Raw genomic sequence first — 17,655 nt, forward strand, 5'->3', positions numbered from 1 at the left:
ATCTAAACTCATCTGTATTATTCTTTACGTGTCTTAAAATACTTAGAAAAAAGCTGGATGTTGAATATTTTGGGCATGTAGTATCTGACCTGTGGCCTGCCTCTTCCAGGCCTGACAGTCCTTCAGTTTATTAGGAGGCCAAAGGAAAGAAAAAAAATCACTTGCCCTCTCTTCTCACATATATGGCCTGTCTGCAGTAGATTAAAGTGGGTTGTGTTAAACATGCATCGTACTTCAAATTTCCTGCAAACTTTTTACACCTTCATTTTCTTTTTCACATTTTGTGTGCTTTTATGATAGTTTAATTTTTTGTACAGTGCGTTTCTTTTATATTTTCATAGAATAGTATTATTTTCAAAGTATTTTTACATCCATTATCACTTGAGTTTCACAGTATCCCTGTGAGTTACTATAGATTTTATTTTCGATGATAGTTTTGTATTGCTACTTAAATAAAATGTAAGCCTAAATTTATAAGTGACGTACTTAGCAAGTTTGTACAGTGATGGAATCATCAAGACATATTTACAAATTACATTTAAAACAATTTAAAAATACAGTTTATATTTATAATACTAATTTGCTGTGTTTGATGGAATTTTGAAAATGATTTTGCCTCTTGCTGAAGTATGTGTGACATGATATTTCTGTTCTCCTACCACCTTTTCCTAGTTTTAAAAATCCAACATTATTAATAATTGCTTTTAAAAAATTGTTTTTAACTACTTATTATGGACAATTTCAAATATATGTAAAGTTAGAATATTGTATTAAAATATCTATACTCTTCACTCAGCTTAGACATATTAACATATTAATTGTCAACATATGGCCAGTTTTGGTTTGTCTATACCACCATACATTATCTTCCACTCCACTGGCTTATTTTGTATTAAATTCAAGACATAACTTTATCCATAAATAATTTAGTTTGTAGCTCTAAAAGGTAATGATTCTATTTTGTAAGCTAAGTATAATACCATTATTACACTTAATGCATTTGAAAGCATTTTCAATGTTGTCTAGTCAATATTCAATTTTCCCCAGTTGTTTTTATTTTTTTAATGCTTTTTGAAATATAATTACATGAAAAAATTGCACATAATTAATACATAATTAACATGCTCTTTAAAATATAATAAGGGGTTAGATCTCAGGTTGTGTTCCTACCATACACAGAAGAAAAACAACCAAAACAGAACACGCACACAGCGAGGGCATTGGTGGACGTGACGAGTGTGTTTATTTAGTCCCTGAGAGTGGAGATGGTATCGCCACGCATGCCTCTGTCCACACTCGTCAAAATGCTCATGTTAGACAGGTGCAATTTTTGTCTGCTATAGATTTTATTGCCCCTGTATTTAAAACTGGTACAGCTCAACCAATTGAAATCTTAACACTTGTCTAGTAGTTGTACGGATGAAGCTAGAATGAAGCCGATGTGATAGAACTCCAATATCAGCTGCTTATAAAAAATTGTTAAGTGCTAGAAGTTGGCAGATGACTCAAGGTCATTCATGAACTGAATTCTTTGCATCTTACTGCTCTACTTCCTCTGAGTGTCTTCCTCAGCTACGTGGTTGAAGCAGGGTTGCGGTCATATCCGTGTTCCAGTGAGCAGGAAGGGGAAAGACAGCGTGAAGACGCACATGCCTAAATTCTATGGCCCAGATTTGGGAGTCTACGATAGCCCTCTATTCATATCCCGTCAATAAAAGCAAAGTGAATAAGCTGTATCTATCATCAAGGAAGGCTCAGAAATGTAGTCTCTAGGTCACTAGGTCACTAGTCATGGCTGAGCTGCTACACTGTAGAAGGGAAGAAAAGATTTTGGTAGCAAATTGCATTTTCTGCCACAGTCCAACCCTCTGGCCTTGTAGATATTGCTGCAGCCCCTACTTTGCACACACAGAACTCTTTACCTCCTCCCAAGGGAGAGGATACACAGGCCAACCCAGTTACCGCTGCTTGCTCAAATTCTAGGATTCCTGGGCAGTGGACCATTTTTTGTTGTTCTGATGTGGCTCTTCATGGTTCAGCAGTCTGTAAACTCAGAGAGAAGAGGTCTGCTCCCCACGATATATAGTTATGGAGCAAGAACAGGATAAATGGAAGACAAAGTCTCTTTCAGAAAAGGGGGAACCCAAAAACACATTGTAGTTACTAGTCAATAGCAGGTAAAAAATGCTGCTGAGCCAAACATGCAAACTTCCTGCTGAGGTCTTATTGTAAATTTCTCAGCTAGCTCCTCTGGCTTCCCCCCTGGCTCTGTTTTCTGGTGGAAATCCCTTGTCCATTGTCCTCTCTGGGCCCTAGCTCTGCTTTGTAGGTGGTTCTTACTTGTCCATTGTCCTCCGAGATCACAGATAAATTGGTGTGGAAGGGTACGCCCTCTGTAGAGGCAGCCTAAGGGCTGGAGCAATGGTGAGTTTTAGCCACCTGGGCTTCTGGGGCCTCAGGTAGTGTAATTCCCCCAGACTTCGGTACATTTCTGGTCTCTTTGTTGCCAGGCACTTCGTTATGTCCAGAACCATCTCCAAAGTTATTTTCTGGACATAAAGTTCTTAACCTTCCTGTTGTTTTTTATTTCTACACTCATGAGTCTGTACTTTTAATGGCTGCTACCTCAAAGCTCTCTGAAATAATAGTCTTGAATGGGAATATAATATCCTTAATCTGATGTTTATCCAGAACTGGATCTTGTTTTTTCTTTTTTCTTTATTGGGAGTTCTTTGAGGAAATTTGTGACCTATAATAGTGTTACAACCTGTTGTTTGATATAGAGAAACAATCGTCTCTTTACACCTGTGAGGTTCCAAATACCTGGAGGTTCAAATAGTCTCTGTTTCCTTCCATCTGTGTTCATAAATTGACTAATGCTTGCCTGACCTCATCTTGCTTCTAAATACCTTACTAAAAGCAGTAAGCAGATGCCCATATGCACTAAAATTTTGGCTCTTTCTATTGCTTTACCTAGAAAGCCACCATAGTCCCATGGGGTACCTTCTAAATTATCATAGATGGCAGCTCTATCAAATGTTTTCCCACAGCGTAAGAAAAACCACAAGCTTTCTAGCCTGAAACATGTTTACTTTCCACCTAGTACCCAACCACTGAACTAGTGCCTATAGTTTGGGGGTTTGCCACCTGTTTCCGGGTAGCGGCGTTGTCTGTTCAGTTCAGGGGTAAGGCTAGGCTCTTGTGACGAAGGCGCTATAAAGTAACAGTGGCTTTAAAAAAACCCCCTGATACCAGCTGTGCAAAAGGATGCTGGAGCCATGTTCGCCTGTGGCTCTTCATTTCTGGAGGCTCCAGGGTAGCCATTGTTGCTTCCTCGAGCACATTCTTTCAGCCTTTCTGTGTGCATGCAGAGCAGTCCACACCCCTGATGGCCTTCAGGCCGCGGGCCAGCTTTTTAGCAGTCTCTGGAGTGATAGTGTTCTGTTTGTTCTTGAAAAGTTTCTCAGTGGTTGAGGGGTCATCTCTGAGATCAGTTTGGGTCCCGAGAGCAAGAAAGGAGTCTTTCGACTGGTGAGTTATCTCAGGCACCTGCAGAGTGGAGTGACCCCTGAGAAACAGACGAGAAACACATCTGTTTGTACATAACTCCGTGGTGGTAGTCACAGTCCTCGTGCGCTGCAGTAGCACAAAGTCCGAGAGGACGTGGCTCTCCACCAATCAAAACCGAGACAGCACAGTCGTTGGAGACAGTCGGTACACACTCAGATGGAAATCTGTTATGTAGGGTGTCAGGGGACATGTTTTACCAACGGTACCATAGCCCCAAACTCACTTAATTGTCTGCATTGCTGAAACAGTTTTCTCTTCACTGAAATATTTCCCATCTGACGATGACCTTGGCTTCTTCAGCAGGGCATGGACAGCGCCCCGGAATTAATTTCTTTCATGTCACAGTCCTGATTTTCACATTGGCTTGTGCCTCTGCTCCACACGGTCATCCAGGGCTCCAGATCCCTCCCATTTTGCAGTTCTACCATTGCCCAGGGCCTTGTCCTCATCTTTAAGACTGAAGCTGGTGGCAGCGCCTCGATCTTCCTGCTAACAGGAAGAAGAAAGATTGTAAAACCAGTGCTTTGAGCCCTAGACCGGAAAGTGGCACGCAGCACTCTTGCCAGGGTTCGTAGGCATGATCTAGCTCCTGTGGTCATACATACACACAAGGGACACTGGGAACTTGGTCTCTAGGTGAGCCACCGTGTCCCCAGCACAGCTTCACCGCCCCGGAAGAAAGGACGACCAGAGTTTGGTGATCAGATGCCGCGCTCCAGCGTAGCACCTTCAGTAGTGACTGTACTTGTGCACTGTATCATCACTCTGGGGTTCGTCATGCTTTACATTTTTAATTTTTATTTTTAATTGGGCCTGAATGGTTCTTAATTTTGTTTCTGAATGAATGCATTCAGTTTGAGTTTATCTTTTTTTAAGTTTATATACTTTATATAAAAGACTTGCTGGATTAAGGACATCCAGAAATGAACTTGATCTCATGCATGCTTGGTTTTGTTCTATTGAATTACACACACACACACACACAAAGAATGTTGACTTTGTTAGTATTTTTGTGCTGATAATCTAGGATTAACGCACAGGCTTTAAAAAGTTCGTGGCAGCATAAACACAATTCTGTTTTATGAATTTAACAATATTTTTTCGTAGTACCAATGTGAACTCTAGTGTCGGTCAGAGAAGACACATTGTGCAATTTTATGATTTTTAGCAAAATGACCCTGCTTTGTGTCATTAAGGGCAGATATGCAATCTCTGCTTTTGAAAGGTAATACGAACTGTATGAGTCATACTTTATCTACTGTGGCTCTTTTATAAAAAAGTGAATGTGGTTCTTCAATAAAAACTCAGCTAACACTTCAAGGATCAAGCCCGTTATAGCTGCGTTTAAAAACATACTATAAATAGAAAATTTAAGCTTGATTTTTATTATCTGTGCTTATCCTTAGAAGAGCAGTATATTCTTGCCTTCTATAGGATAATAAAATTTGTGTTCCTTAAAAATTGTATGAAATTTATAAGGTGATCTTGTCTAATCCATTTTCTGATAGAAAATTGATGCTTATATGCTAACCTGAGAGTGAATGATGCAAAGCTTGGTAGTTTAGAAAATGAAGAATTTATCCCTTCAATGGACCTAGCAAAACACCACGTGTCTCACCAACAGCTGCTCACCATTTACCATTTTCCTTTGTTCCCCAAAGCCATGGCGGACTGTCCCTCTAGCATACAGCTGCTCTGTGACCACGGGGCCTCGGTGAATGCCAAAGACGTCGTAAGTCAGCTTCCGTTTATTATCACTGCGACGCTTGTGTTCAGACGGTTTTGCTTGGGGAGATTTGTCGTCTTACGCTGTTTTATTTTTCTCATTGCTTAGGATGGGCGGACGCCACTTGTTCTGGCCACTCAGATGTGTAGGCCAACGATATGTCAGCTGCTGATAGACAGAGGAGCGGATATCAATTCCAGAGACAAACAAAACAGGTAAATGATTTTTGTTTTTTTTTTTAATCACAGCTCCCCACACCAGCTGGATGCACAGTGATTCTGAAACTCTGCTCCTGTGACTTGGCCTTTCCATCCCCTAGTTCTATCCCCTTCCTTGGAGTTAGCACCACTTCTTCCTTTCCCTCGGTGTTGGCTCAAGGAGGACGGAGAGAGGCACACGGGGAAGATGACGGGTAAATGCAGAATACACACAATGATTAGGGCCCGTGTTTGAGTCAAAGAATTAAAGAAGGAGAATCCCGGTTATTTTTAAGCTATAAGAAAATGTTTAATGAAATGGGCTCAAATAAGGTATAAGGAAGAAGAATAAAAAATCACACCTCCAGTCCACTTCTTTGTTAGTGAGTCCTTTGGTTCTTGGGTGTCCTGGGGACTCACATGATTTTCTCAAGGTGTTTTCTCTCTCTTTACTTTGCCCAGGAACCGTGCTCCTTCCTGCTCTGAAACCGAGTTCGCTCTCTATCCCAAGTTTCTGTTAGTTTATTGTTGCTTCTGTATTTCATACCAATTGTACATTGGTTATAATTTCTATCTATGATTTTCCCTTTCCCCTTTTCTAGGTCTAGTGTATCATGGCACTTGCTATGATTCTAGTATTTATGGTCAGAATGTATCTGACAACAAAGTATCTGAAACATAGCCCCTCCACTAGTTGAAGCATTACAGTAATTTATAACAAATCTCTGGAGTTTTATAGATGATTATGAGTGAAGTTGTTGATTTCTTAATTTTATTTTTTTAAATGTATCCTATTTGTTGTAGTTCATGGGAAGTAGGAAGTATAATAGTCTTTAGATGTTAGATTTCATGGTTCTAATTGCGTTTATTGTTCAGGCATTTCAAAGGGAGAAATTCTTAAGCAGTTAAATCATTCATGGGATTATTAAGAAAGTGGCTTTTTGTATTACTTTGTTTTGGCAGATATAATCCGGTTCCAGGCATTACTGATGAATTTGATTTAAAAATACATTTCAGTGTCAGAGGGCAATGAGCTGGTTGATCCATGTGTCATGCCTCATTTTCTAAAATTGATCTTATATTTCTTTCAAGCATGTTTTTTTTTTCCATTGGAATTAAACAAACAAAAAATCAGTGAGGTAGGGCAATGGGTACTATATAGAGTAGATAGCAGATGGTTTTAAAAATAAAATCTTAGGTTCTAACGCTGTATTCAAGTTTCTTTTATTCCCTGTCCTAGCTGTATATAGCATTTTCCCCATTATTAAAAACTTTGCTAATTCCTGTTTTATATAAAATTGTGTACCAATAACTATTGCAGAGTATAAAAGAGAAATAGAACATACATAGCAGAGTGAATTGAGAATCAATTTCCTTATAAAATCTAGTATACACATTTGAAGACAGAGTTCGATATAGGGGAAGTCACTTCATTTCATTAGGTGTTAGTTTCCGTAGCAATAAAAATAGAGAATTGGGCAAAATAACTGCTAGGATCCTTCTAAATGTTCATAACGATTTAATTGTTTTGCTGCATTATTACTGCTTGCTGATATAAACAGAAATTCAGTTCTTGTTTTGTGTGGAGTAGAAGGGACTCACCGGGGAGGTTTGCATGCCGTGGTTCAGTTCATGAAGGGACCTGAGTAGTTTGGGTTTGTTGGAGGTTTGAGCAGGTGGGATGACAGTGTCAGTTGTGGGAGATTCCTGGTAGTTTGCTTGTAGGACACAGTAGGACTGGAATAAAGGGAGTTAGTTTGGTAGTAGAAGTACCAAATGTGTATAAAGCGATAAAAGATTTTAGCTCTGCAAACTAAGAAACAAAGCAAATGTTTTAATAAATGCTGTGATGTTAAAATATGAGGTTAAAACAGAGTAAAATTTGAAACTGTAATAAGTATGACTTTTTAAAGTCATATTTGTTCTTTAAAAATGGGGGCTCTGGAAGATTTCTGAAGTATTTTCTTGGCTATTTCTCAAGGTCTTTTATTCTTGTCTTCCCTTTTAGAACTGCTCTCATGCTAGGTTGCGAGTATGGTTGCAAAGATGCTGTAGAAGTCTTAATTAAAAATGGTGCTGATGTAAGCTTGCTGGATGCTCTTGGCCATGATGGTTCTTACTATGCAAGAATTGGTGACAACCTGGACATTCTAGCCTTATTGAAGACTGCATCGGAGAATACCAGCAGAGGTATCGGAAGTGTTCTGTAACTAGGAAAGTCCATATTTATCAGGAGCAGCTTTTAAAGATTTAGATGGTAGGACCACAGTTTTTAAGAAGCAAAATACTTGTTACGATGAACAGTATTGGCTTGTCTCCCTGCACACCACGGATCTGTGTATTTGCACTGTCACTTGTTTTGAGGCAGTGTGTGTTGCACATGTTGTTAGTGTATCAGCAAACCCTACCACACGACGGAATAATTTAGAAACTGAGTGGGCGGGGTCACATCAAGCATTTTAGTAATACATTTTTTTGATGGCGGGGGCGAAATTCCTAACTTTTATATTTACACTTTTAAAGAATCATTGTTCAAACTTGTATATATAATATTCAACCAATATTTATCGAGTACATGTGCCAGGTATTTTTCTATGTCTATTAAAGAGAAATTGGAAAAGACAGAAAAGTACAATACATTAAATTAGTCAGTCATCTGACTACTGAGGAGCCTCCGTTAACATTTTGAGGAGTATCCTCCCGGTCTTCTCCCCATGTGTGGAATCGAGGTTACCTGGAGTGAGCTGTAGATTACTTTTTGTGTAATATATTTTGTAGGCTTTTCCATTACAAATGAATGTTCTTTCTATGATGTGATTTCTATTGATGCCTAAAATTCCATCTGTTTAAGTTTAATTTAATTAAGCAATTTTCTATAGGTGTCAAGTTGTTTATAGTTTTTACTAGTATAAATAACAATTTAGTGACTATCCTTGTGTATAACTCTTTCAGCATATTTCCATTATGCCCTTGGGATTAGTTCTTAGAAGTTGAATCATGCAGTTGCAGGGTATGCATATTTCTTTAAGCTTTCAATATACAGGGCCCGGCACAAATAATGCCCCTTTTTATTACAAAATCATAAGCATGTAGTTCTGTAACATACCAATATCACATTCAAGCACACCATATGACATTTTAGGTGAAATGTTCAAATTAAAACTGTAAATTATTACACCCATATTATTACCCTACCAACCACACTCAAGCAGGCTTTACTTCTTCCAGACCCTGTATATTATTGATAAGTTGCCTTTCAATTTAGGAGTGTTTTAAATATTGCATTTTCACCTGTCCTCTCCTCCCTACCATTGAATATTATCTACCTGGATGTTGTCATAGCAAAAACGTATTGCCAATTAGAGATGCTAAGAAGGTTTTTTCCCGGTTATTTTAACTTTAAAGTAGTAAGCTTGAGAGGCAACTTTAATTTTTTTTTTTATATTGACTCAATTGTATAGTTAGGGAATTTATGTCTACTCACGTTAACCTGCTGTTTCACTATTTTCCTTCCCCATCTCTTTAAATCTTCAGGGAGAGACCTTTGGAAGAAAGGACCATCATTACAACAGGTAGATATTAATTTTAATTTGAAAAATTATGTATTTGAGGTCTGTCCAGAAGGTATCCAGCCATGTAATATGAAAAATAGAGACATTTGTTGAAGAAGATACCAGATACAAGTAACATTGTACATAGGACAATGATGCCCCAGTCCCCTTCAAAGTGGGCACCTTGGGACCTCACACAGTTCTCCCAGTCACCATCAGCTGCCCTGTAATATTTTCCTGAATCTCATTGCCTGTCTGAAATCCCTTCCCTTTCAAAGGTGATACTTGTTTTGGGAAAAGCCAGAAGTTGCAGGGTGCCAAACTTGGGCTGTAGAGGGGCTGAGTCACCTGGGCGATTTGATGTTTTGCCAAAAATCTCTGCATGAGATGTGATGCATGAGTGGGTGCATTGTCCTGATGAAGCTGCCAATCACCAGTTGCCCATAGCTACGACCTTCTGGATCATCCAAATAGTTTCCATGGAGGAATGTTCAAGTTTAACACAAAATTGGATGCAGATTTGTTGCTCTACTTGCTGAGTCATTTTGAATGAGATGGCCACACAGTGCACATGCTCACTCGACAGCGTCTACCATCCCCAATGACCAGTACAGTGAAGTTGTCACTGTTCACACACGTGCATTCCAGTCCACTCTCCTTGGCTGCCAGGTCATATCGATGTCGCAGAAACCATTCTCGTTACATTAACAATGGCTGGACTTTTTCTGGACAGACCTTCATATTATTCAGTTTAAGGAAAGTGCTTAATAGATGTGGCTAATGATTATACGTAACTGAGTTGTAAGTGAGTGCTCCTCTCCCTGCTCAGTTAGCTGTGCCCATGCAGAGCCTGGGCATTGAGACCTGGAGGCTTTGTCTAGAGGCTGCTGTTGCCCAGCCTGTGCCAGTGGGCTTCAGTGACAGTGAATGTATCCAATGCGAAGTAAACAGCCTCCTGTTTGCCGACCTCGAACATCCGGCCCTTTCAAGTAGGAGATACTGCACCTTGTTGAGATTCTTAAATAATGAATTTTAGCCTGGTAGGTCATGGACTGGATTTCCTGTTCTCCCTTAATAACAGATCAAATATTTACTGTTAGGGAAAATTCTGCCTACACAATAAGAAATGAAGAAAACAGAACTCAGAATTGATTATATATTGCGGTTTCAATACCACTGTTAACATTTTGATTCCCTTTTTTTCTCTGTGTATATTTAATTAGGGCTTTTCTTTACAAAAAAACACAATGCACGAAATAGTTTATGCCTTGCACTAATTTTATTATCAAGTCACCATTTAACCCTAGTCTCAGTAAATGTCTTGTATTCCCCAATCTCTTCAAGTTACGGGGTTGGTTCACGGCATTCTGTCCGTCCATCTTGCCGCAAGCTAGTGTAGGCAGCTTCCCTCTTCTGCCGGCTGTTTTCTTCCAGGCTTTCAGCTTCTCTCTAGCGAGAGGGATCTGAGCACTTCCAAGCCCTGAGGAGAAAGTAATCAGGTACCTTCTGAGCACCTCTCGTCACCATTCCGCGTCATTCCGCCACCTCTCACCTGAATCTGAAAGCTGTGTTAAAGCGTATTTTCCATTTTAATCTGTCAGAATTAAGTAGTCCATTTCCGCCTGGGTCATATCTGCTGTCATTTGCTTTTCCATCTGGGGCAACTGTTTGGGCCCCCTCTCGCCCCTCAGATACGTAAGTGGGGGCTGGAGTGAGTTGAAAGGGACACTGTTGTGTCCGTGGCAGCCATCTCACGTGGAGTCAGAGAAAAGTAATTTCTGAACACACAGATATTTAAAGAACTGTCGCTGAGTATTAATATGGGAATGGTATTCTGCTAAGTGTCATCTAAGAGAATACATGGAGTTAATATTCTGCGGGGAACTGTAAAACTCATTTGTTTCCATTATTTATTAAATACATTAAAATATATATTCTATAAGTAGGATATTGTCCAGTACTAAGGGACTTACAATTCCTGTTAGAAGACTACAGTATAGTTTAAAAAACAAAACTTACTCAGTCTGCTTCACAGATGCCTGTAGAGCACCTATTACATGCCAGTTACTGTTCTAGCCACCGGGGAGAGCTTAGTGTCCAAAGTTTCTGAGTCCCTGAAGTGATGGAGCTAAGTCCCAGCCTAGTGAGAGGGATGACTGACAGGTCGATGGATACTTAGGATTATAGCAGAATCTCTGAAGAGCAGTAGAACGGGATTAGGAGATGAAGAGGGAGAGGGCAAGAAGCTGTTTCAGATTCTGTGCTCAGCAAAGGCCTCTCCCAGGACGTGACATTGGAACAGAGGTCTGAAGGGAGTGAGGAGGAAGCCACGGGGGTCTGGGAGACGCCTTACTGAGAGAGGAAAGGGGAGTGCGAGCTCCTGCGAGGGAGCATGGCTAACGAGGCCACAGCAGCAGGAGAGGAGACGGACCAGACTGGAAACCCGGTGCCAGATTCGGAGGGACCCTCTGGAGGGAAGGAGGGGCTGTGAAAGTTGTGTGAGGCTGGCCAGGCTCCACCTAAGAACAGTCCTTTGGTAGGAGGGAGGCTGGAAATACAGTTTGGGCCAAACTGCAGATACAAAATATCTTAATGGGCCCTGTCCCGCAAATTCTAAATTCAAACTCGTTAAACACTTGGTTAAGTGAAACTTGACAAATAATATAAAACATAAAAAATTATCTTGGAGAATTAAAGCATTAGCTGCTTTTTCTTTTCTTTTTCTTTTTTGCTCTCAAATAGGAAGAAAGAAATAGCTTTCTAAATTCTTGTGTAGATTTAAAGGTCAGTCTGGGTGAAAAAAAGGAGGTTGTTTGCTCTCTTGTTGATAATTGTGTTTTTATTAAAGCAGATCTCTAAACTGGAATAAGGTTTCAAAGCAGTAAGTGTACAAGACAACACAATCCCAACCAAGGCGTGAGAGGTCTTTCGCGTAGCTCTGGTCAGAGGGTCTTCTGTCTCTTGCTTACCACAGCCCCTTGGTATTTTATTTCATCAGTGCTCAAAGAAGGAAATAATTTCCATATTTTTCTTTGAATGTGTATCTCCCCTCCTCCTTGTTTTAAAGACTAAATTCTTCCTTTGGGGATGGTTGATGATGCTTTATGGCACAACTGTAGTTCTCTGGCACAAATTCTTTCAGAATTTGTTTACTTTGGTTAAAATAAATTCGTAACAGTAAGGATTTTAAGTTGTTTTACTTTTTGGCATTTTAAAATAAGTTATACTTGATTTATTTACAGTCAGTATCCTTAAATGGGATTGCCATTTGGAGTTTTAAATGCAAACACTGCTACCTTGTGTTACGTAGACCAAAAGTTAATGTTGGATAAACTGAAAAATCACTAATTGGGCTTCTTGCCTGCTGAGGAAAATGTGTATTTCTGTATTCTCACACTTGCTGTGTCTCTTGTGTTCCACCAAAGCGAAATCTGGCGCACATGCTGGATGAGGTAAATCTGAAGTCCAGTCAGAGGGAACATCAAAGCATTCAGGTAACCAAAATACTGTGATCTTTCTTTGCAAAGAATTCCAGTGGGCTTTTTTTGTTTTTTTTTGTGGCTTTTTTTGTAGTGAGGTAGGGGGAAAGAGAGGGAGCAAAACTGTGGGGGAGATGAGTAGGGGAAGCAAAGGCGGCTTGTTATGTTCTGTGACTCCATTCTCTTATCCAGTCCCTTCGGAAAGAATTTACTTTTGATACGAATGTTTGGGTCAGTATTATCTTACACAAAGTATCGTTTTAGTGCGTATTAGGAAGCACATAATTTAACAACCTTATATAACTTTTTGTTCATTTAAAAGTATCTGTTTTGGGCCATAAATCATAAATTGCTATTCAATGTACATAGTTAATTATAATGATCAAATTATGTTTGTTAATGTAAACAAAATAAAATCTGAACTTCTTCTGAAAGTATTTTTATTTTGATTCAGAAAAATAATTTTGTTAACCACACGGCACTTTTTACCTTTTATATTTGTGAAAGGGTTCAAAAAATAATTGTTACGTGGATTATGTTGGAGGCAGATCCCATAATTAAATGGTTTATCTTATGACTGAAATACCATTAAAACATATGTCGAATAGCTCTTTTCCATATGCTAAAACAAAATATTTTATTTGGGTTTTATAGTTTACTATGTAGTATTAACAAAGTGAAATATATAGTCTTAAATTGGAGACTTAAATGTTTTTTTTCAGAGCAATGGAGTGGCGATTAGTTTAACAAAAGCATTAGAATAGGCATGTGAATCTGAGAGGCGTTAAACAAAAGCGAAAATGGCATATTATCCTGCTCTTTTCCATGTCCCGATCGCTGGTCCTTTTACTTTTTGTTAGAGCCATGGTGGTTTGCTGTCTCGTATGTCCTTGTATTTGTTGGGTTTTCTCTTTTCTTTCCAATATATGGATTTAACTCATTTGAATGTCATTGAAATTATTGTATCTTTATAGTTAAAGCCCTTTTATATACACATATATCAGTATGTGATAGCAAACTGTTTTTTAAATTCCTTTCATAAGAATTGGTCTTTTAAGGTTGGTCTACCTAGCACCTGTTATCTTTACTATTTAAGGAATTGGAGCTTGAAAACGGAGATTTGAAAGACAGGTTGAGAAAAATACAGCAAGAACAGAGAATATTATTGGATAAAGTCAATGGTTTACAACTACAGCTAAATGAGGTAAATAATCTACATGTTAAAAAGTCCAAACTATTTTGCTACCAGTAATCACCATTGATAATAAATTGGTAATAATCATCTGTCAAGTCAGATGCTGTGTGCTTAAAGAGCTAAAATTTGGTCATTGCTCTGAGGGAAGTTCTGTCTCACTGGGACCTTACGTGAAGCTTTTAATGTTTGATATATGAGGGGGGACCCAATAAAACCAGAATTATCTTCTGGAGAGCAGGCCCCTTGTAGTACAGACTTCCCCCACTAGGTGAGTGTTCTAGGAGCCCATCTGTATCAGTGTGCCAGCTGGTGTTCTTGTGAGAGGCCGCGTTTGGCTTGAGTCAGTTGTTTTTGAAGACTCTTTCAACACGTTTTCCTATTTCACGATGGGTGATTTACGAGTACCTGCCCACACCTCACTGAGTGTTCAGCAGTTTTTGACCAAAAACAGCATGACCCCCATGCCTCACCCTCCCTATTCACCTGATTGCCCAAGCAACTTTTTTTTTGTTTCCCCGGATGTAAAAAGTCCTTAAAGGGAAACATGTTGCTGATATGGAAGAGATTAAAAACAGCAGAAGCGCTAAAAAGGCATCAAAATCGATGAGTTAAAACCCTGTTTTGAGCAGTGGGAAAAAGTCTTGATAGGTGTATTGCATAAAATGAAGAGTACTTTGAAGGTGATGGAAATGTAAACATGTAAGAATAAATACACAATTTTTAATAAATAAATTCCGTTTTGGGGGGTCACCCCCTCACAAGAACAGAAAACAATGTTGGTATGTAGCAGTAACAAAGGACAATTATAGTTGGGGCTGTGGGATTGGGGAGAGCAAGGTGCAGACAGAAATGTGAGGAGGAAGAGCAGGTAGGGGTTGATAATTGATGGGTTTCCAGAAGAATCAAAGGTGCTTCTGAACCTGGAGAGGGAGAAGAATGAATGACAGGTCAGCGGAATCGGGTGTTCCCACTCTTAAAGAAACATAAAGGACTTTTGCCATGCTTAAGCCTTTTACAATGAAATTCCAAAAATGAAAATGCATTTCTTTTTTTAATTCAGGAAGTGATGGTTGCTGATGATCTGGAAAGTGAGGTAGGATGATGAGTTCTATGGTAAAGCTGTGGGATGTTATGCAAGTCGATGATATTTCCGTAGAGGTTTAAGTCCTGGATTGAGGTGGAGACCAGGATTCTATTTCTGGTTATTGCTCCAAGGGAACTCAGAGCTCACCTGTGACTGTAAAAGGGCGTTTTGAATATAGTGGCATGGGTTACCGTTGACATTTTGTTGTTAGCGCCTCTGAATATCCCATTTCCTGTGATGCTTTTCATGAAAAGATGTAAAATTCTAAACATTTTAAATAAAATGCCTGAAAATAATATTTAAGACAAACAGAAATTCTGAATTTTTCATTGTATTGTTTGTATATACTATATATTTTATTAGTATATTTAAAGAAATTATTATCTCTGCTAATAGTTAAAAATCCACTCTGCTAGAGAATTCATTAACTGCAGCCCTCAAAGTAATTGTAACTCACGCTTCCTAAAACACATTTTAAACTCAGTTTCAAGCACAGTGTGATTTTGTTCTGTATTTATTCCTTTCCACTTCAGAAAGAAAAGCTGAAGTCCCTTTTGGCGGCTAAAGAAAAGCAACATGAAGAAAGTTTGAGAACTATTGAGGCTCTGAAAAATAGATATAAATATCTTGAGGTATAGAAAGCTTAAATAAATTATTTCATATAACTCAATGGATAGTGTTAAAGGGCTTGGAGTCAGACTTGAATTTGTATTATCATTGTTTCCTTTATAGTTTACATTGACCTTGGGCGGTTTTTTATTTAAAGTTCCTGAGCTTGTTACCTTTTGGCAAAGTTGGAGTTACTGTGCCTTTTTTTCCGAGTTGTTGTGAAGGTTAAATGGATCATTGAAATTGACTAGCATGTAACTGACATTTGTTCTAGTTTCTCATCCCCAACCTTCCTCATTGTCCATTCTTACCATTGAACAAGGTTTTTTTACATGTAAATTTACAGTGATTGTGATGGCAATAATAACAAAGCATTACATCAGCGCCTAGTGGTATTTCCAGGAGTATCTCAGGGAAAATTTCGTACATGTCTGGATTAAGTAGAACACATTGTCTGATGAAGAATAGGGTGTTAAGGTGGCCCAGATCATATACTTGTCTTTGGTTGGATCAATTAACTTATAGTTTCTCCAAAGCCATGTTTTTCTAAAGAAGATTTCATTGAAATACTAAAGAGCACACATGCACGAGAGTAGTATTAATTGAAAAATTTTCACACATCGAACATATGCAATCAAGACACAGCATTGTCAGCATCCGAAGGCTCCTCCACTTGCTTCCTGTCCGTACTCACGCTCCCCGCCCCAAGGGTGACCATTCTCCTGGCTTCGCACGGCACAGGTTCAGCGGGCAAGGCCGTAGTATGTGTTTTATAAATGTCGTTCATCCCCGGGGACACTGAAGAGGGTGGCTTATTCAGTGCGAATCTTTATCCTTGTTGGGGAATGTAGCTCTGAGGTACGTAACAGCAGTAATTTTTAAATTTTGATTTTCAACTATAGTTGACATTCAGTATTACTTTATATTAGTGTCAGGTACACAGCATAGTTGTTAGACAGTTATATAATTTACAGAGTGACCTCTCTGATACTTTAAGTGCCCACCTGGCACCGTACGCGGTTATTACAGTGTTACTGACTCTGCTCCCTGTGCTGTGCTTTAATTACATCCCCATGTCTGTTTGGTTACTACCCGTTTGTTGTTCTTAATCCCTTCGCCTTTCCTGCCCCTCGGCCTCCCAGCCCCCTTCCTCTCTAGAACCATCAGTTTGTTCTCTGCATCTGTAACTCTGTTTCTGTTGCATGTTCTTCTATTTTGCCCTTTAGATTCCACATATAAGTGAAATGATTCGGTATTTGTCTTTCTCTGACACACTTCACTTAGCTCAATACCCTCTAGTTCCATCCATGTTGTTACAGATGGTAAAATTTTATTCTTTTTTGTAGCCTAGTTATATTCCATTGTACCTATGTACTACATCTTCTTGATCCACTCATCTACTGATGGGCACTTGGGTTGCTTCCAAATCATGGCTATTGTAAATAACACGCAATGAACGTAGGGGTGCTTATATCTTTTCAAATTAGTGTTTGGGGTGTCTTTGGACATATACGCAGAAGTGGAGTCACTGGGTCATAAGGTGGTTCTGTTTTTAATTTCTGCATACTGTTTTCCACAGTGGCTGCACCCGTCTTCATTCTCACCAACAGTGCATGAAGATTTCCTTTTCTTTGTATCCTTGCCAGCACTTGCTGTTTGTTGAATTATTGGTGATAGCCATTCTGACAGTTGTAAAGTAGTATCTCATAGTTTTAGTTTGTATTTCTCTACTGATGAGTGATGTTGCTCTCCTTTTCATAGGTCTATTGGCCGTCTGTATGTCCTCTTTGGAGAAATGTCTATTCAGGTCCTCTGCCCATTTTTTAATTGGATTGTTTATGTTTTTGGTGTTGTATGAATTCTTTATCAATTTTCGATATTAACCCCTTACCTGATTTATCACTGGCGAATATTTCCTTCCATTCAGTTGGTTGTCTTTTTATTTCATTGCTGGTTTCCTTTGCTGGGTAAAACCTTTTTAGTTTGATGTAGTCCCATTTCTTTATTGCTATTTTTTTGTTTCCCTTGCCTGGGGAGACATATCAGAAAAAATAACTGCTAAAAGAAATGTCAGAGAGTTTATTGCCTATGTTTTCTTCTAGGAGTTTTATGGTTTTGAGTATTACATTTAAGTCTTTAATTCATTTGAGTTTATTCTTGCGTATGGTGTATGAAAATGGTCTGGTTTCTTTTTTGTTTTTTCTTTTTTGGCATGTACCTGTCCAATATTCCAAACACCATTTA

The 17,655-nt window shown here is 38.9% G+C and overlaps 1 protein-coding gene and 1 pseudogene across 6 annotated transcripts in view; one reads left to right on the top strand and one right to left on the bottom strand.

Annotated features, from left to right (window-relative positions):
* UACA (uveal autoantigen with coiled-coil domains and ankyrin repeats) overlaps positions 1-17,655 on the top strand; it is a 92,289-nt gene that overhangs the window by 52,922 nt on the left and 21,712 nt on the right. For 5 of the 6 annotated variants that reach the window (XM_053927612.2, XM_053927615.2, XM_024557402.4 and 2 more), the window contains 8 exons: positions 5,232-5,302; positions 5,405-5,511; positions 7,502-7,683; positions 9,028-9,065; positions 12,470-12,538; positions 13,620-13,727; positions 14,779-14,811; positions 15,336-15,434. In XM_053927612.2, coding sequence (XP_053783587.1) covers positions 5,232-5,302; positions 5,405-5,511; positions 7,502-7,683; positions 9,028-9,065; positions 12,470-12,538; positions 13,620-13,727; positions 14,779-14,811; positions 15,336-15,434 — 707 coding nt within the window. The remainder of the gene's footprint in view (positions 1-5,231; positions 5,303-5,404; positions 5,512-7,501; positions 7,684-9,027; positions 9,066-12,469; positions 12,539-13,619; positions 13,728-14,778; positions 14,812-15,335; positions 15,435-17,655) is intronic. The other variant, XM_053927614.2, reaches the window with a different exon arrangement.
* LOC112301860 (cell division control protein 42 homolog) lies at positions 360-3,807 on the bottom strand (annotated as a pseudogene).

The sequence above is a fragment of the Desmodus rotundus genome, chromosome 7, assembly GCF_022682495.2.
Source record: "Desmodus rotundus isolate HL8 chromosome 7, HLdesRot8A.1, whole genome shotgun sequence".
Taxonomy (NCBI): Eukaryota; Metazoa; Chordata; class Mammalia; order Chiroptera; family Phyllostomidae; genus Desmodus; species Desmodus rotundus.